Here is a 20852-nt window from a genome sequence, read left to right as displayed (position 1 = left end):
TTTTAAGGAATTTAAACCTGAAACTTTATCTGTAAAACTTGATTTAACCATTATGGCCTCTCCTGTGATAAACCATAATGGAAAATAGTATTTAAAAATGTATACATCTATGTATACCTGAATTACTCTGCTGTATAGCAGAAATTAACACAACATTCTAAATCAACTATACTTCAATTTTTAAAAAAACCCAACAAATAAAAGCATAGTATGTACACTCTTCAAGATAAATCTGGGGGAAAAATATCACTATGGCCTCAAAGAAAAATTATATCCCCTAAAGATATATCAGAAAGGCCTATCAAAGCCTAAAAAAAGAATAATGACCTTTATTTTCTAGACTATGAAAATTTCAGTCTCCATAAATCAAGTTAGATGTACAACAATGCTATAATTTTCCAAAAGACTTTACTTTTTATTTTTAAACTGAATATATTTGGACAACTGTGCCTCAAAGCCCAAACTAACTATCTAAAATCCACAGATACTTCTCTACATTACAGGATCCGTGTGGTTAGGAATGTTTTAATTCACCTTGCCCATTTTTTTTTTTTACTGGAGTATAATTGCTTCACAATGTTGTGTTAGTTTCTGCTGTACAGTGAAGTGAATCAGCTGTATGTATACATATATCCCCACCCTCTTGGACCCCCCTCGCCTGACCATCCCACCCGCCTAGGTCATCACAGAGCACCAAGCTGAGCTCCTTGTGCTTTATAGCAAGTTCCCACCTGCTATCTATTTTACAGATGGCAGTGTATTTATGTCAGACCTAATCTCCCAATTCATCCCACCCTGCCCTTCACCCGTGTCCACACGTCCATTCTCTACATCTGTGTTTCTCTTCCTGCCCTGCAAATAGGTTCGTTCATATTACCATTTTTCTAGATTCCACATATATGCGTTAATATACAATATTTGTTTTTCTCTTTCTGACTTACTTCACTCTGTATGAAAGACTCTAGGTCCATCCACATCTCTACAAATGACCAGATTTCGTTCCTTTTATGGCTGAGTAATATTCCATCATATATATGTACCATTTAGTTCATTTCTAATAGTACAAGCTGAACACAAGGATCTCTTCCTCCTACTTTTATTTTTGCAAAGAGAAAATAACTGCAAGGTTTCTCTCAAAGTCTTTGGACAGCCAAAAGCCTGATTAGGAAGTGACTTCTAATCCAGAAAATCACGGACCAGAGCAGGATTTTGTGCAGTAGGTGGCTAAACAGAAGAATACTCTAGCCAGGGTGGAAGATGGATTACTTACAGCAAATTCCAGCACACATAACCCAAATATACCTTATCCAGAAAACTGACCTACCTAGCATCCATTCCTCATACAGCCAGTACTTTTCACTTTCAAACTCTCATAATCTCCTTTCTACATCCAGGATTTATAAGAATAATCCAAGTCTTTAAACACTCCCTGATATAAAATATATGAAAAATACTGTATAGCACAGGAACTCTACTCAATACTCTGTAATGACCTACATGGGAATAGGACCTAAAAAAGAGTGGATGTATGTATATGTATAACTGATTCACTCTGCTGTACAGCAGAAACTAACACAACATTGTAAATCAACTATACTCCAATAAAAATTAATTTAAAATGTAAAAAATAGAAAAATTAATATTTGTGCTAAGAATGCTATGACTGCCATGTGAATCTTGCCTCTAGTCAAATAAAAGGCCACCAGAAAAACACAAGAGTTGAAGTCTTCAGCCAAGATTAACAATAGCAACACTGGTTTTCACATAATACATACAGAATAATTTTGTGAATTATCTGATGAATAATTTAATCTAGGACTCCGAGTGGTGCTTTGAAGAGCTGTGCCTGCCAGAGAATTTCATTTTCCTCAAATGAAGAAACCGTAAGTGATAATTTCACTACAGTCAATGCTCAGTGACTAGCCAAGCAGATCAAAACCATCCGTTCTGTGATAACCCAATCCAAAATTGCCAACAACTCTTTTAGCCCTTTCGTATATTCATTACAGCAAATACTAAATTACCTGTGCTAATCCTGGCTCTACCAATGGTAAAGACCTTTAAGCCAAAGTCTATCATCATTTTCTTTAATTTTCTCCTCCCACAAACTAGACAGTAGTGGCATTAGAAATAGAGATGGCACCAGGAACAAGATGGAATGAGAATACAAAGGTGTTAAGCAGGAGAGCAGTGAAGTAGGAGAGCAATAGCTCTTGTTTTGTGTGTGTGGCTTTTAAGAACTTTATTGACCCAGTTGGTCCAGTAGGTTGAGTCCAAGTAGTACATCTGAGACACAGATCACAAACATAATGAGTTATCTGGCTTTTGTTGTTGTGGTTGTGATACCGACCAGGGCTCTTGGCCTTCCCCGATCAACAGAAATTGACTAGAGGCCAGACAAGAAATTCAGGCAAGGCTTTATTGGGGCTGCGCCAGCTGCAGAAGGGAGCGAAAAAGGAGAGCTTTAGCTCCTGAGGAACGAAATAAGGCTGTAACTTCTCATAAAATAAGACACGCTTATATTGGTAAAATTTAAGAACAACAAAAAATGCATTCAGGAATATATGTTTTTAATTATTCAAAATGGTTCCCCATCTACTAGCATAGCTAATTAAGAACTGTACTAAAACTATATTATACCAGAAATGAAATTCTTTTGGAAGTACATAATTGTCAATAACTATGTTTTTAAAAAATCTTGCTGATATACTGTTTATTCCAGAATATATGCAGAAGACTTTTTCTCCTTTTTTTTGCACTTCACCATTAGGTATATTTATTTTAACTAATGAGATTCTAATAAGAAACTTCTTGAATTTCATTTCTGACTTCACTGTTGATACTTAAATAAAAATGTAGGTTTTATACCATACCTATCCTTGATCTGTCTGGCAGCCTTGGAGCAAATCAGGGAGAAGAGAAAGAAGGCAGTTAGTGCTTTTCATGCAAGTTTCAACGGCAGTGACATGCAAGAAAAGTTAGGATAAAAACCCTGAAATAGATTAGTTCATATTCATCAAAACATAAATTACAAGAAATCTGTACAGTTCACATCAGCTTGCATAATGTGATGTTAGAACTATAGTTGGAAATCCAGTCCCAGTATAAATCACCTTAAAATAAGGAGGAAAATTTAACACTTCAAACTAATTCCAGATGACTATAAATGTTTTTTCTTACCTTAAGATTATCAACACACACCTCCACTTTCATTCAGTCTGACACTCTTCAACTAGAACAATCAATCTCCTTCATGGGGCACACATTTCTATGTATTCTGATGGTTTTCTTATACATTTCAAATCTGCTCTTCAATTTTTCTTCAGAGATCTCTTTCACCACTTCATAATGGTTCTTCCAAGTTTTCTCTACTTGCCTTCACTGGGCAAGGACTTGGTATTCTGAGAGCTTGCCTGCTAACATATAAAACTAGGCTGCAGTTCTACAATCCTTTACCCCAAAAAATGAAGTTGTAATGGCAAAAATTCAGACAAGGAGAAACCAAAGAAACACTTCTAGCAATAGGGTCTTTCCCTCAGATGACTTCATAGAAGCTGCCAACTTAAACCTACGCTACTTAAGAGATCTTTTTTTTTTTTTTTTTTTTGAGAATGCTAGCACAAGTTTAGGAAGAGGGCACAGCTATTACTTGGTGCTGTATGTCACAGAAAAATGATGAAAAATACATGCAGAAACTGATGTCCCCTTTAAATTTACATAGCATATAATAGGTCCAACAAAAGGTTTTTTCCCCACACTGACCATCATAATTAACAACACATCTAATGTAGAACATGGCTATTATGCTTGATATTCTAACCCCAGTGTCTAGCATAAAGCTTGGCACATAGTAATATTTAATAACTACTAAATTTAATTGAACATTAATTAGATGTATTCAGCAATGTTTCTGTTGTCTCTCTTCTTCAGTTCTAATATTGTTCTTACTTGGTATTGGTCATTTTTATACCCATCCTAAAATATTCTGGTCTGCATACCTGTCTACACAAAAAGAACAGAATTGAGATTTAGAAAATGAGCACATCACAGCACTATCATAATCAACTCCATGACCTTGTATACTAATCATTCTATTTGGTCCTTAATGCTTCTAAAGACGCATTCCAAGCTCCAGATACTACAGCAAACAACCCAATTCTGTGGCATCTATAATACGTGCCATAAGTCATACATAAAAGGTCAAAGTACCTACTTCGGTACTAGGAATAAGAAATGTTAAAAAAAAGTCAATTACATATACATCTGAAACTAATATTGTATGTCGAATTTACCTTTAAAAAGTTAATTACACTGATTTTTAAAAAATTATTGTCATTATAGCTAGAATTATAACCAAAGATTTTTATACAAGTGTGAAAGGAGGGGAAGAAGAAACTCGACTCTGCACTTGATGTTTCTTTACACATGGAGAAAAGTGCCACTAGCCTTGCTCTCTGTTCCCTCATTTTCTCCTGGAAAGATGATATGACTTAATCCGATTATGAGTTTGGAAGGACCAACTAGAAATAAGTAGCTCAGCACCTTTCCCTCTTTCTGGCAGCTTGCTTGCCCACAGAGAACATATATTCTATATTCGGTTCTTCCCCTCTATTCAGTAAGTTTCATTGAAACAGGCTCCCCTCACACACAAAGACCTGAGGTAGCCCTGTACTTACATCCCTGGGTGGGTAAGTCTGTCTTCTTCTAGGATTCAATATTAGGAAGTGTGCCCATTGATATAAGCCAAATTCTCCAATATCATTTTATTTGGCCTCTTATCAACTTTGTTTTGCTTATTTCCCAATTGGTTTAGAACTTGGTTAAAGGAATGTTACTTACCAGTCACTCCCAAATAACCCAACAATATAAAGACCATTACTGTTTTGTTTTGTTTTGTTTTTTTTTTTTTTTGCGTTACGCGGGCCTCTCACTGCTGTGGCCTCTCCCCCTTGCGGAGCACAGGCTCCGGACGCACAGGCCCAGCGGCCATGGCTCACAGGTCCAGCCGCTCCACGGCATGTGGGATCCTCCCAGGACCGGGGCACGAACCCGTGTCCCCTGCATCGGCAGGCGGACTCTCAACCACTGCGCCACCAGGGAAGCCCGACCATTACTGTTTTTAAAACTGACCATAATGATTCAATTTTGTGTCTAGTATTAATTTAGTAAGGTGCCATTTTTTTAGTGCATCTGTGTGCAAGTGTGCACATGTACACATGCATGTAAAGCTTTCACGTTATTGTTTAATATACTAGGCTGTTCATGACAAACCAGAAAATAAACAGATGAAAAGCCAGATAATCTAGGAAAAATTGTTGCCATGTATTTATATATGTATCCCATGTATTTATATATATAAATACACCCAGTTGGTAAAACTGGAGACCCTCCATGGCTCCTCTTTAATTTAGGTTCAAATTTTACAGTATATACACTGTATAAATGCAAGAGGGGTTGAAGAAGTTATACTGTGCAATGAGAAAAGGATAGAAAGTCTCAAATTATGCAGGTATTTCAATAAAAGGGCCCAACTTCAGGAAATGTCTTACATTGGAAAATAGATTGTTTAATTTTTTTCTGGGATTTCTTCTCCCAAAGCAGAAAGCTGTCCAAAAGATGCACATTAATATGTTGCTTGATTCCTCTAAGTTTCAGTTTCAAGAGTGATGCATTTCTGTCAATTAAACATCTCTACTTAATGAGTACCACCTGATCCCAGGATTTACCACTGCTCTGTCTCCAATACATTTATTTGTATCTACATAATACCACTTCGTGAATTATGAAGAGGTCTCAGTGAATACTTAGATTTTTAGGTTACAACAGTGTAGACTACTGGAAAGCCTTCAAGAAACATTAGTCATATTACTTTGCTCAACTATTTTCTATTTCAATTTCAATCACTATTTCGATTTCAATATTCTACTGAAATCCTGTTTGCCAACAATTCATTTCTCTCTCTTATCATCAGACATGGCTCCTTTCTCTCTCTCTCTGAGATTCCCTTCCTCCATCTCTCAAATGTTATTTAAAATAAATCCTACAATTCTGACCCTTTATTTTACCAGTTATGTGAATCTGTCACCTGAGACCAAACTTCCTTAAATAAAACTATAATAATAATGGAGGAGTAATCACAAATGGTTCTTTATCACTACCAATTAAATATAAAGTATTTAAACCAGATCTTTTCCCAATCTGCAATGAGTAGATATAGAAACTACTTTCCTCCATGAATTTATTTCAGCCCTTTGAAGATTAAGATCTTATTGTTTCTATATTTCTTCTGAATATCTTCATTTTTCTCCTTTTATAGAAAGACATTAGAAGCAGAGTACTCTAAAATAGTTCCATATATGGAGGAGCTAATTAAATAGTGTTTCCTAAACATAATTAAAATAGGAATAATAAAGAAGTTTTAGATCTTGCTTACTGTACTCAATGAATCATTTACCCAAACAGAACAAAATCTGAGATTTCCAAATTTCTTCTGAACCAGCAGAAATTTTTTAACTTTTAAAAAATAAGAAGCATTAGACCAAGTTTTAAAAGCTCTGAGTTTCAGCCCATCACATTAACCAGCAAGTCACTTAACTCTTTTAGGACTCAATTATCTCATCTATAAAATGATGAGCACAATGATATCTTTGAATCCTAAACTCCATCCTAAACCATCTTATGTGTAGATAATGACTTTTTAAAATTATCTAAAATAAACTAAACATTTTAACAATCTAATTCTCCAAAATACAGGCTGAAATAGAGAAAGGTAGCAAGGGAAAAGTTAGTTAAAATCAGAGCACTGAAACAGCAACAAAAATAAGAATGTATCTGTTTCTGAATGATAACTGCTGAGAGAAAAATATACTAACATTGTCAAAACAATGAATGTAGCAAAGGCTAGATGTCACATTTTCAGGAGAAGATTTATCTTGATTTTGATTTGCAGTAAAGTCCAATAGAGTTCCTAGTAAAAACGTGAATGCCACGCAACACTGAGGAAACTTTTCAAGTTATGTCTATATGTTCACATTGTTTCATGCTTCAGATTATCCTATTAGATTTGGGACAGATAATTTTGCAATGTTTCCTTGAGACAATCTAAAAATGACTAGGGGGCAAATATTTAATACTTTTTACAATATATTACTGAGACTTCTACCTTCACCCCAAAAATACCATATTAAGGAATAACTTGGGAAATGAAGGGGACTCAGTCAGAGAGTAAATAAGAGACCATTTCAAAGTGCAATTTTCCCTTAGGCAAAAAATACTAGATTTCAGAAAAAACTACTGCATACTGGTTGATTCCAAACATTAGAAGTTTTATATTTCCTATACATATATTTATCTGTTTATAAAAAGCACTATTTTTTCAAAAACATGATCATTTAAAAGTCTTCTTTACAAAACCCTAGTAAATAACTTGAAATAAACATGGAATACAGGGCTTCCCTGGTGGCGCAGTGGTTGAGAGTCCGCCTGCCGATGCAGGGGACACAGGTTCGTGCCCCAGTCCGGGAAGATCCCACATGCCACAGAGCGGCTGGGCCCGTGAGCCATGGCCGCTGAGCCTGCGCGTCTGGAGCCTGTGCTCAGCAACGGGAGAGGCCACAACAGTGAGAGGCCCGTGTACCCCCACCAAAAAAAAAAAACATGGAATACAGTACCATATACATCTGTACTCTATGACTAAGTACATTTATATAATAGGAGACTGCATTTCTATAAGACATAAACACCTACAAATGAAGTAAAGGTGAAAAATTATAATTTGAGCTATTCTTAAATATTTAGACTTGTTTGTAAACTGCCTTCATAACTGAAACATTCATGCTTTTTTTTTTTGGCCACACTGAGCAGCTTGCAGGATCTTAGTTCCCCGACTAGGGATCGAACCCGTGCCCCGTGAAGTGGAAGTGCAGAGTCCTAACCACTGGACCGCCAGGGAATTCCCTTCATGCTTTTGTTGATGGTCCTCTCCTCTCCCAGAATTCCTGACTGCAGCCAAAGAAGGAGTTTCTGCCAGTACTACCTCTGCACCCTTGAAAATACTGAGTGAGCTTCCACCCCTCTCCTTATTTGTTCCTTCCAGCGGCCAGAGATTGACACCTGCTGAATAATATTCTAATGGTGAGTTACTGTGAGTCAGAAGTTGGAAATACACAAAATCCTTTCTCCCTTTTCATCTGTGATCTAATCTAGAAGACTGTTTCCCTTTCGCCTTACTCTGTACTTTTTTCTCCAGTGTAAGCACCTGTGGGCAGGTAACCATTCCCTCCCTCCTTGTCTGACAACTGAGTTATGTGTGGCAAGATTGGGATGAAGTGGCTGGTTAGTTATATTGACTTGGAAAATGTCCCATAAACTCAGCTCTTTTCATAGGTAAAATTCAAGTTCTAAATTTGGAGGAGAGGGGGAGTTGGTAGGAATATTAATTTTGCTAAGGGATCCATGCAGTGTTCTGCAGGCCAGTTATTAGCAGAAAAACCAAGTCTGCTGGGGCTTTGGCTACTTGTTCAACCAGAAATAAAGCTAATGATCCAGAACTCACTTGCTGGTGATCTTTCTGCACATATTTACTATCAACCAAACTTCTAACAGTTTAAAAAAATTCGTGAAAATTTGTTCTAAAATCCTTTTCCATTTGTGCTATTTTTATACTTGTTCACTTTCAGGCTGTTTAATGCTGGTAAATAATTAACATAGCTTTGTGTTCAATTCTCATGCTGATGTACTGCAACATGATCACTTAAATATTAGTATTTAAAATATTCTTTTTGAAGATAATGAAGTCTAAAAAGACTCATGGTCTAGATTTCAGCCTACAATATTTTTTGTCCCCATGAGTTATTCACATTAATCTGCTTTAATCACTTTAATATGAGATATTTGCAAATAATATACATTAAAAGAATTGTTTCCAAATATCTGACAACATACTCCTAGTCCAATAATTAATCTTCCAAGTCATCTTTCCCTACTCTGTCAGCAGTTAGGTATCTGAGGCAAGCCTGGAGTCCATGCAGCTGGTTAGGAAAGTACACTTAGTTTCTGACTTGGAATCAAACCATAATCTGGATACTATTTGTATATACTAAGAAAATAATTGCAAGTAACTCTCAGCTAAGCATTTTTCTTGAACAATAAACTCAGATTTCTGGCTAGGAAACACTGACAAATAATTCATTTCAACACATCTCCAAAGGGATCAAGCTACTAGGCAGTACTGCAAAATGCTGGAAGACAAGACCAAAATAGTAAGATAAGAAGCAAAGTGGCACATGAAGAAAATATATTTAAACCACAAGGTGATTTATTTTATCAGAACCTTTCCAATTTACAGTATACTGGAAACAAGTTTGAACAAAGCTGGAAAGAACAAAGGAGAGAGAAAGAGAGAACAGAATCTTTTGAGAGGAAGAAGAAAGGACTCTGAAAATGTCAATGGAAAGAGAAACTTGGGAGAAACAAACTTTTATCAGTTTTTCCAAGCATCAGGTCCTATATTCAACTGGATTCAAGCTGTTTTTGAGTACTATGTCCACATTTTATAGTTTTCCTGTCTTCTTCCGCTCTCAGGTGCTCAGCTGTTAATTCTTGCTGCTATGATTATGCCTGTCATTAACAGCTGCCCTACTCCACTAGAAGGGGAATCTGTTGACAACTAGGAAACAAAAAGGAAAAAAATCTAAAAACTTAGTAGTACCATGTACATATTAATAGTCAACAGATTCTGAGACACTATCATGAACAGAAGATATTAACTCCCACTCACGAACTGTGCGACACTGATTCGGCTGACTCAGACATCTTTTGCTTGCTGCATGTTTTTTTGGCTATGTTCCAGATATTTGAGGTTATCATATAAATGCCCTCTGAATAGGTGACATATCTATACTTTTAGAATAATTTAAAGTATGATACTATTCCCTCATAATTCCTTTATATAATAAGTCTTACAAAGTGCAAAGATGAATTTTCTTACAACCGACATCCAAATTCAAGAATTAATTGGTTAACTCGTTTACAGCAAAAGAAATTTCCATTCATTTAGTCAAAAGGAATTAATTTTTAAAGTTCATTTTGAAGATGCAGGAATTTAAGTCAGCAAATGTTATCTTCTCAAGAAAGTTTCTTCTACCGTCAACTTCATAGAAAAATCCTAAAATGAAATCACTGGTGGACCCACATGGATTATAAATCTACCTTTCAAGCAGCTCACTACACAGTCCACAAAGACCAAGAAAATATCAAACTCAAATATCTTATCTTGATAAGACTACTTCACAGTATATATTTTACTAATTATATAGCTTTATTTCACACTCTTTCATGCCATTTTCTATATAGTCTACATACTTATTCTATATCAAATATCAAATGATTTGATAAATTGGTAATCATTTAAAAATGACTCTACTTAAAATAAGAATAAGAATCTAGAATTCAGAATCTCTTAAACACCAGGATCTAGGTTAAAACATTAGAAGTCTTCTTGCTCTACTATTTGTATCTTCACACCAAATACACCCCTTAGGGACCTACATTTTTCATATTTTAATAAAGCATTCAAACAATTACTTAAGCTGAACACTGGGACATTTAATAACAAATTTAGTAAATTTCACAATGCTTTCATATGCATCAAATGATGATGTTTTCCCAATCAGCTCATTGAAAGGAATACCAACTTAGATTTTTATGAATGTTAACAGCAATATCAATCTTCTTTCCTTAGTTATAAAATGTTTATAACAAAGGTATGACTCAGCTAAAGTACCTTTAAAATAAATGACCAAGGGGGAAGTAACTGAAAAAAAGAGTAATGTCATTCATCTGAATTGAGCATTAAACAAATAATTAATTTGTTCGTGACCCCAATGACACACACTTCTAAGTATATGCTTTGGAATAAATGAACAGCTAGCATTTTACTTAACAAGAACTGCCAAGCCTTTTCTTGTATTAGAAATGACTGAATGAATCCAAAATCAAATGGGAAAACACCATTTTCTTTTAAACAAAACTTTCCTTTTTAAGTGGATTAGTCTCATTTTTTTGGTTGTTTTTTTGGTACCTTTGAAAATTCTTCAGGTTCCTTTATATCTAATGACCTTGTTGCAAATTCTAGTAGCTCTTCCGAGTTCTCCAGGGCATTATTACATTGACTAAGCTGACTCTAAAAATAACAATAACAAAAAATCATTAAAATAGAATTTCTTATTGTCATCAGAATCTTAAATATATACTGTTACAATGAACGTTACAATTTTAATAGCAATAATTGAACAAACATTTTAGAGAGGTACTGAAGCAAGGTAATCACTAGTCATATATATAACAAATTTTAATTATTTTAAACTGTCCATAATTTGTCCAGAACAGCTTAATTGCATACAGATAAAGATATACTCATCATTTAAACACAAAAAAAGAAAACAAAGCAATTATAAATGGTTGGGGTCACATTTATTTAAAGATCCTTCTCAATCAGGTAGTCAGAAAATTTAAAGTAAAATATCAAAATAATCCATCTGCAGGCAACATCCTCTATAATGAAGACAAAATTTCTTGATGATATTTAATTAAGCTAAAGTTCATGAATCAAGTTACAGGTACATTCAGTTGAGCACAATCTTAGTACTCCACTTATCACATTACTCAAGTAATACATACTCCTATAAATGCTAATTTACAGTTTCCAAAACTGGATAACACAGGAAGTGCCTAGATTTCAAAAAAATCAAACAGGAACAAAAAATGGTAACTGTTACAGTGATACACTCTGTTATAGTGATGTGTTAATTTCACCTAACACAATCTTTCTTATTCAGTTCTTTCTCTCCCCTCCCCTCCCCGCTTCTCTCACATTATCATTTGTAGATTTAAAACTAAGCCCAGTTATGTGAAAATATTGTTAGTGATACCTTTAAACAAAGAAACGGACCCATTTCTAAGCTTTTAAATGTATCCAAGATTCTTCTTCAGAATATTTATTAATATCTATTCCATATTCAAATCTACTTAATTTTCCCTTCCGATACAAACTAAAGATAAACTACATCTGATTTTATTGGTTTCTGATGTGTCCTGTTTTACTTTGGAAAAGTAGAATAGTTCAGTCATAGTTTGGATTAGAATAGGTTTTCACATGTCATTCTAAGAACTTACCTACAATTTCATAAAAATACTGCTCTTCCTATGAGTAAGCGTCTTATGAGTTTCAAAGAATTAACAAACCACCATTTGAAATAGAGCTTTATGAAAGCAAAATCACTGAGAATAAGATGGTAGGTATAAATGGTCCATACAGGATCACTAGGGCAGAGTAAGTCAATGTAGTATAAAAGTAAAAAATACCAAGAAAAGGGCTTCCCTGGTGGCGCAGTGGTTGAGAGTCCGCCTGCCAATGCAGGGGACACGGGTTCGTGCCCCGGTCTGGGAAGATCCCACATGCCGTGGAGCAGCTAGGCCCATGAGCCATGGCCGCTGAGCCTGCGCGTCTGGAGCCTGTGCTCCGCAACGGGAGAGGCCACAACAGTGAGAGGCCCACATACCGCAAAAAAAAAAAAAAAAAAACAGAAGAATAAAGAATATATCTCAAGGAACTATTAAAGTTAAACAAAAAATCTGAAGTCAAAGTTGTAAAAAAAAATCTTATTCTAAGAAAATGCTATAAATTTGCTTTGAAGTCAAGAGGGAAAGCAAAAAAAAGAGAGAGAACACAGGATTACAACTTAAAGAGCACTTAGTTATTCAGAGGAATTATTAAAATACCTTAATAAAAACAACATGCTATTGAGTTTGTGAACCCAAAGAAAGAACAGAGATGCTCTATTAACTCCCAATAAAGAAAGAAATGGCATCAGTAGCCAAGTTGTGATTCTTTTTAATACTTGGTTTTTAAACTACCCCAAGAAAGCATTATGGTTTGAGATCACCATAGGTTTTCCTTTGAACCATAACACAAGAACATCCTGAAGAATGAAGTTATGTTCACTAAGCTTACATCTCAATAACTTAGTCTTATTTTACAACCTATTGTCCCCTCAATATCCCGTGCTCTCCCCTAGATCACCATTTCTATTAAAAAAATGTGAAAGGGGCTTCCCTGGTGGCGCAGTGGTTAAGAATCTGCCTGCCAATGCATGGGACACGGGTTCGAGCCCTGGTCCGGGAAGATTCCACATGCCGTGGAGCAACTAAGCCCATGAGCCACAACTACTGAGCCTGCACTCTAGAGCCCGTGAGCCACAACTACTAAGCCTGCGTGCTGCAACTACTGAAGCCCACGTGCCTAGAGCCTGTGCTCCGTAACAAGAGAAGACACCGCAATGAGAAGCCCACGCACTGCAACAAAGACCCAGTGTAGCCAAAAATAAATATAAATAAATAAATAAATAAATAAATAAGTTAAAAAAAATACATTTAAAAAAACTGTGAAAAGTTTTGTGCCATTGAGAAGAAAAGTCAAGTACTAAGAATCACTAAGGATAATAAAAGGATGGAAAAAATGGAATCACTATAAAAAATGAAGATCTGAAGTGATGATAAGGAAGAAAAGATGGTGCTAACATCTCTGCAGTCACCACTTCCAGAGAGTATTTAGAACTCTGTTTCTCTCATTTTCTGCAACATCTTGAATCCCCCATCAATATTCAACAGCTAATGATGAATTTGATAGAATACTTGATCAAAAAATCAGAGTAACATCATCTTATTTAAAAAGAGCCCAAATGCAGTTTGCATGGAAGACTTCCATGATGAATCAGATCAGTTGCAAAAAAATAATAATAATTATGTTCATTATCATTGTAGTTAAGAGTCACAAAACTCAAAGTGGACAAAGTTCATCTAAGACTCCATGAGAAAAAAGATTAAATAAATTTATATGACCCAATTATTCATTACTGGGAATTTAGCCAATAACTAGAAATATAAACTCAATAGTTTACAAGAGCAATAAATGCAGCCTGTTGTAAGATGAGCACTATAGATTTTACGTGTACACACATATACCTAGCTCTGTATAGGGCTGCCAGAAAGTAAGTTCTGATATGAAAATATCACACTTCTTCTAGAAGTCTAAGGACATATTTTAAACCAAAAATCCACAATGGATAGAGATTACCTAATTCTGAAAAATCTCAAACATCTTGACTTAAGGACAACACACCTAAATATCAAAATCCACATGCCATGACATGAATATTAGATCTCTCCTCCAAATCAGCAGTGACTTGGCTTAAAGATGATTCTAAGACTCTTCTAGACTTTTAATCTTTGATTATCTTAACAACTGAACTGCCTCTTACCTGGAATACCCTCTCTTCCCTTTATTAAGTAAGCTTTTCCCTCCCTCAAAGTGCTTCAAATCAGTTTCTAAGAATTGCTCCTGAACTCCATTCCCTTCATGATCCCTCTGCATTACATACAGCTGTACAGTGTTTACATTAACATCATTCTTAAATCGGCTATATCTTACATACATTTTTGCTTACTCTTATATAATCTCTTTGGCAAAAGGATTTGATTTTCCTTTCTTTTGCATTTCTTGCAAATTACCCTCCATGAGAGGGTAATGTGAAATGCATGAGGGCAGGAACTGTTTTGATCACTACTACTTACTCTAAATCCAGCATAGTCGTAACTCAAATTTTACTGAATGAATGCATAAAATCTTGATACTGGCAATCAAATGTTATCACTGACTTCCCCGTAAATTATTAAAGTAGCTTCTCAAATATGAATTTTGAACATTAAAGAGGTGGAACATTCCAAGGGTTTTCAAATTCTTTTATGACTCTATCTTTAGTGTAAGCATAACAGGACATAATGAAAATGATAAAATAATTTTTAAAAATCTAATGATAATTATGACTTCAATGTCTAATAATGCATTTCTAAAGCTATTATCATATGAGCTTTGTTTCCAGTGTATGTGAATTTTGAGGAGAGGAAGAAAGGGAAAAGTAGAGAAAAGGACCTAAGAGAAGCTAGTCAACTGTCATTATTTAAAACCTAGCAATATAATAAGATACGTGAATAATATGGGACAAGGAGAAAGTATTTTTCCTCCTTGGAAAAGTTTCTACTCTAATGAAGGGTGTTAACAGTTCAATTTTATTTAGCCAATTGCAAGGTTTTTTGTTTTTGTTTTTGTTTTATTTTGTTTTGTTTTTTGGCCACACAGCATGGCTTGCAGGATCTCAGTGCCCCGACCAGGGATTGAACCCAGGCCATGGCAGTGAAAGCCTGGAATCCTAACCACTAAGCCTCTAGGGAACTCCCCAATTGCAAGTTTTTAAAACTGTGTCTATTGGCTGCTTCTAGCTTCCCTATTAACAATGCCAGAAAAATAAACTGCATGCACAGTTAAGCAGAAAGAAGGTGCCAACAAAAAAAGGCACCAACCAGGTGTTTGAAACTTACAGGTAAGAGAGAAGAAAAATAATAGCAGCAGCACTGGAGCATCACTCACTCCAGGGATGGTTAAAGGTGGCAGATAAAAATTGATAATGTACATTCAATATGCATAAGATTTTTGTCACTTGATGGGAAGAAGAAAATATAGGAGAAAAAATATGACTCATGGCCATTTTGGTAGCAAATTTAGTATGTGGTATAGGCCAGGCTGACAGAAATGGTGTCTGGTGAATACAATGAAGATAATTAGAGCTGCTCTGACAGAGAAAAAGTATGGGGAGGGAGAAGGGAAGGTTAGAGATTAAGCAACTGAACACTTAAAGGGTATTCCAAACTGGTGCTATGAAGAAGGATTTGGGCCCAAGAGAGAACAGAAATCTCCACAGGATGAGTCATGGGTGAGATATTCAGAAGATGCTGAGTTTTCCTTTATTCTCCAGTCTTTTTTAAAGGAATAAATTTCTTATTTATTGAAATTTATGGATACTTTATGACTAAACTAATTACCTTTAAATGATTTAAGTACAGTTGGCTCTTGAACAATGGGGGGGGTTAGTCCATATATAACTTAGAGTTGACCCTCCATATCTGTGGTTCTTCTGCATCCACGATTCAACCAACCACAGACCGTATGGTACTGTAGTATTTACTACTGAAAAATATCAGTGTATAAGTGGACCCTCACAGTTCAAACCCACGTTGTTCAACTGCAATAAAACTCCCACCTCCTAAATATAAACAACAAATCTCAACCTGGGAAGAATGGACAGACTTGAAAGGGTATTTAATACTGGGAAATTGTGTGCGTACAGCATGTTTGTAAGAGAAAGAGAACATTTGTATTCTTCCATAGCTTTCAGATTCTCAAAGACATCTGTGACCAAAATCAGCACACAAAAATCTGCTGCATTTATATATATGAACAATGAACAATCCAAAAAGGAAATTAAGAAAACAATCCCATTTAGGGACCTAATGAAACTTAAAAGCTTTTGCATAGCAAAGGAAACTATAAACAAGATGAAAAGACAACCCTCAGAATGGGAGAAAATATTTGCAAATGAATCAACGGACAAAGGATTAATTTCCAAAATATATAAACAGCTCATGCAGCTCAATATTAAAAAAACAAACCCAATCAAAAAATGGGCAGAAGACCTAAGTAGACATTTCTCCAAAGAAGACATACAGATGGCCAAGAGGCACATGAAAAGCTGCTCAACATCACTAATTATTAGAGAAATGCAAATCAAAACTACAATGAGGTACCACCTCACACCAGTTAGAATGGGCATCATCAGAAAATCTACAAACAACAAATGCTGGAGAGGGTGTGGAGAAAAGGGAACCCTCTTGCACTGTTGGTGGGAATGTAAATTGATACAGCCACTATGGAGAACAGTATGGAGGGTATTAAAAAGCTAAAAATAGAATTACCATATGACCCAGCAATCCCACTACTGGGCGTATACCCAGAGAAAACCATAATTCAAAAAGACACATGCACCCCAATGTTCATGCAGCACTATTTACAATAGCCAGGTCGTGGAAGCAACCTAAGTGTTCATCGACAGACGAATGGATAAAGATGATGTGGTACATATATACAGTGGAATATTAGCCATAAAAAGGAACAAAATTGGGTCATTTGTAGAGACGTGGATGGACCTAGAGACTGTCATACAGAGTGAAGTAAGTCAGAAAGAGAAAAACAAATATCATCTATTAACGCATATATGTGGAATCTAGGAAAATGGTACAGATGAACTGGTGTGCAAGACACAGATGTAGAGAACAAACATATGGACAACCAAGGGGGGAAAGGGGCATGTAGTGGTGGTGGTGGTGATGGGATGAACTGGGAGATTGGGATTGACATATATACACTAATATGTATAAAACAGATAACTAGTAAGAACCTGCTGTATAAAAATAAATAAATAAAATTCAAAATTCAGAATAAATAAATAAAATCAAGTCAAGCATACCAATACCAAAAAAGGGAAAGAACATAAAAGATAATTCATAAATGGCAAAAATATCAAGAAGCATGTTAAAATATTCAACCTAATAATGAAGGAACTTCAAATAATAACATGCTTTCTTCCCTCCATTTATTTGGTAGAAATATAAAAAATATATATCCTTACCCAGCAGTGAAAAGAACATTTTCGCATCTTGTTCATGGAGGGTAAAGGAATACAACCATTTTGGAAGACAATATGGCAGTATAAAGAACACAAAAAATGTTGTTTAATCTTGATGAAATCATCAGAGATGTCCATAAAAATATAAAATACTTGTACAACATGGAGCCACTTACAGTAGCAAAAAACAGAATAACTAGATACCTAACTATAGGGAATTGGTTTAACAAATTTTGATAGGTAATATTAAGAAGAATGTTTTCAAAGACTTTTCAGTGGCATGGGAAAATGTATCTGGCATAATAAGTGATTAAAAGACCAGGTTAAAAATTACACATAAGATATTAATTCTATTAAAAATGTCCCTATATATGTGTATTATATATGTATATTTAAATGTATACTACAAAAAAGAAAAAATAGTGACTATTTCTGAGTGACAGGACTATGGATGATCTTTATTTTCTATTTTATAATTTTTCTAAATTTTCTATATGAACAATAAATATTATTCCTTTGTAAAAAAAAAGAAAAGAAAGAAAAAGAAAACAACCCCATTTACAATAGCATCAAAAAGAATGAAATAGGGCTTCCCTGGTGGGGCAGTGGTTGAGAGTCCTCCTGCTGATGCAGGGGACACGGGTTCGTGCCCCGGTCCGGGAGGATCCCACATGCCATGGAGCGGCTCGGCCCATGAGCCATGGCCACTGAACCTGCGTGTCTGGAGCCTGTGCTCCGCAATGGGAGAGGCCACAACAGTGAGAGGCCCATGTACCGCAAAGAACAAAAAAAGAATGAAATACTTTGCAGTAAATTTAACCAAGGAGGCAAAAGACCTATTCACTAAACACTACAAAACACTGCTGAAAGAAATTAAACACACAGATAAATGGAAAGACATCCTATAGTCATGGTTTGGAAGACTTAATATTGTTAAAACAACCATAGTACCAAAAGCAATCTATAAATTCAATGCAATCACTATCAAAATTTCAATATACACCCACATATACTGCAGCACTACTCACAACAGCCAAGAGACAGAAGCAGCCCAAGTGTCCATAGACAGATAAATGGACAGACCACATAAAGAAAATGTGGTAAATACATGCAATGGAATATTATTCAGCCATAAAAAAGAAGGAAATCCTGACACATGCTACAAGATGGATGAACCTTGAAGACATTATGCTGAGTGAAATAAGCCAGTCACAAAGGGACAAATACTGTATGATTCCACTTATATGAGATATCTAGAGTAGACAATACAATAGTGGTCGCCAGGCAGTGGGGGAAAAGGGCAAATGGGGCGCTGTTCAATGAGTACAGAGTTTCAGTTCTGCGAGATGAAAAAGTACTAGAGATCTGTTACACAACAATGTGAATATAGTTAATACTACTGTACATTTAAAAATGGTTGAGGGTAAATCTTAGGTTTTTTATCACAATTCAAAAAAAACTATATCTATGACCAAAACAAAGTTAAGAATCATTCTTCTACAAGATATCAGTACAGTTATACAAAAAATTCACTAAGTTTTGCTTTCAATAAATCAAGCATTATACAGACTAAAATTATTCATATTTAAATAGTTGCACGATCTCACCTGTAACTCCTGTGATTTACGAGCTTGTTCCTGCTTGATACTGTTAATCATACTTTCTTTTACCTCATCCAATATGGAGTATAAACTATCAAATTCTTCATCTAACTCTGAAAGTATGTTAGAAGAATTTTCCTGTTTAATAAACAAAGATTTTACTTAAGAGCTGTCAAACATTAAAAAACTAGAAGATATAGTACTTATCAAAGAAGAGAACAGATTCATATTATGAATCTAATATCAGCCTAATATCATAAAATAATTAAAATTCTAATATTTGACATACACCTTTAAAAACAGATAAATCCAAGAAGCTGGCTGCTAATGCTTATAGTTCTACTTCAGCAGTGCTATGAGTTAAGTAGCCTTTTATGAACTAGCCCATACTCTCCTCACCTTTTTTTTTTTTTTTACATCTTTATTGGAGTATAATTGCTTTACAATGGTGTGTTAGTTTCTGCTTTATAACAAAGTGAATCAGTTATACATATACATATGTTCCCATATCTCTTCCCTCTTGTGTCTCCCTCCCTCCCACGCTCCCTATCCCACTCTCCTCACCTTTTATAAGACTGTTACCACAGGACAATGTGAAAGTTTGTTTTAAGGTTGTCACCTTTGTCCAGACCTTTAGGCTCTAAGGCAGACTCTAAGCCAGTAGTTCTCAACTTTTGGTGTGTATCAGAATCATCAGTGAAGCAGATTTTAATAAAATATTCCAGAGATTTTGATTCTGTAACTCTGAGAAGTAGTCTGGGCATATAGGGATGGGGCTGATTTTGCGCAAATTTTTAAATCTTTCAGGTTGCCTAAAACACTGCATTTACATAAGATAAACAGAATTAAAACACTAAGCAATTCCTTACTGGGTCCTAAGAGATTTATCAAACACTGAATTTCGGTGCTAGAAGGAACCTCAGAAATCATCTACTGACTAGAATTTGTAGTCAAACTTCTAAATTTTATAAACTAAAATCTGATTATAAAGTCTGTTGACCTCCAAGAGTTCCTCACTGCCTCATTAAGCAAGATGATGCTATTTTAACAAGAAAGAACAAAATATCTGTGAAATCCCTAGATAAGTGATATTCACACTTGCAACAATTATGAGATAGAAGAAATTATCTTAAGGCATTTTTCAACATAGATGAATCATTCAACTAAGAGAAGTGAAATTGGCACTGGTTTACAAAACTAATACACAAAATCTACTGTAATATTACAATCCAAACTTTTGCTTAAAATGTTTATAAAAACCAGACATCATCTCACTGGAGTCTTGCCAAAAGTGGTGTTAATCATTTTACTAGTTTCTTTACAGTAGTAAGAACATGATGTGGAGGAAGACATGTGCAGTCTGGAAGGCAGAAGACCTAAGTCAAATTCCACATTAACCACTCAGTAACAGTGTGACCTTGGACAAGCCACTTAAATTCCTGGACCTCAATTTTTTCATCTGTGAAAAGGAACTGGACTGCTCTTTTCCCTCAGTAACCAACTGGCACATTCTTACGGTCTCTCGTCCACTACAGCTTATGCTCCCATCTTCAGTGACGAGGGTGTAGCTTAATTCCTCCTCTATTTTTTTTATGGATGCTAAGGTAAAGTCCTAATAATCTGTCAATCAGAAAAACAGTGTGAGCTAGCTCTATCTAAAGGTACCCTTTTACAG

The 20852-nt window shown here is 35.3% G+C and overlaps 1 protein-coding gene across 6 annotated transcripts in view; it reads right to left on the bottom strand.

Annotated features, from left to right (window-relative positions):
• Positions 1-20852, bottom strand: part of FSD1L (fibronectin type III and SPRY domain containing 1 like) — a 66349-nt gene that overhangs the window by 31012 nt on the left and 14485 nt on the right. For 2 of the 6 annotated variants that reach the window (XM_082619823.1, XM_082619824.1), the window contains exons 3-4: positions 19184-19315; positions 11081-11182 (exon numbers count right to left, since the gene is read on the bottom strand). In XM_082619823.1, coding sequence (XP_082475949.1) covers positions 11081-11182; positions 19184-19315 — 234 coding nt within the window. Of the gene's footprint in view, positions 1-2873; positions 2897-11080; positions 11183-19183; positions 19316-20852 lie in introns of those variants that run through there. The other 4 variants (XM_082619826.1, XM_082619827.1, XM_082619828.1 and 1 more) reach the window with 3 other exon arrangements.

Source organism: Mesoplodon mirus, assembly GCF_964341445.2.
Source record: "Mesoplodon mirus genome assembly, chromosome: 1".
In the NCBI taxonomy this organism is placed as follows: Eukaryota; Metazoa; Chordata; class Mammalia; order Artiodactyla; family Ziphiidae; genus Mesoplodon; species Mesoplodon mirus.
The sequence above is the reverse complement of the archived record's forward strand: the minus strand, read 5'-3'. Positions and strand labels throughout refer to the sequence as shown.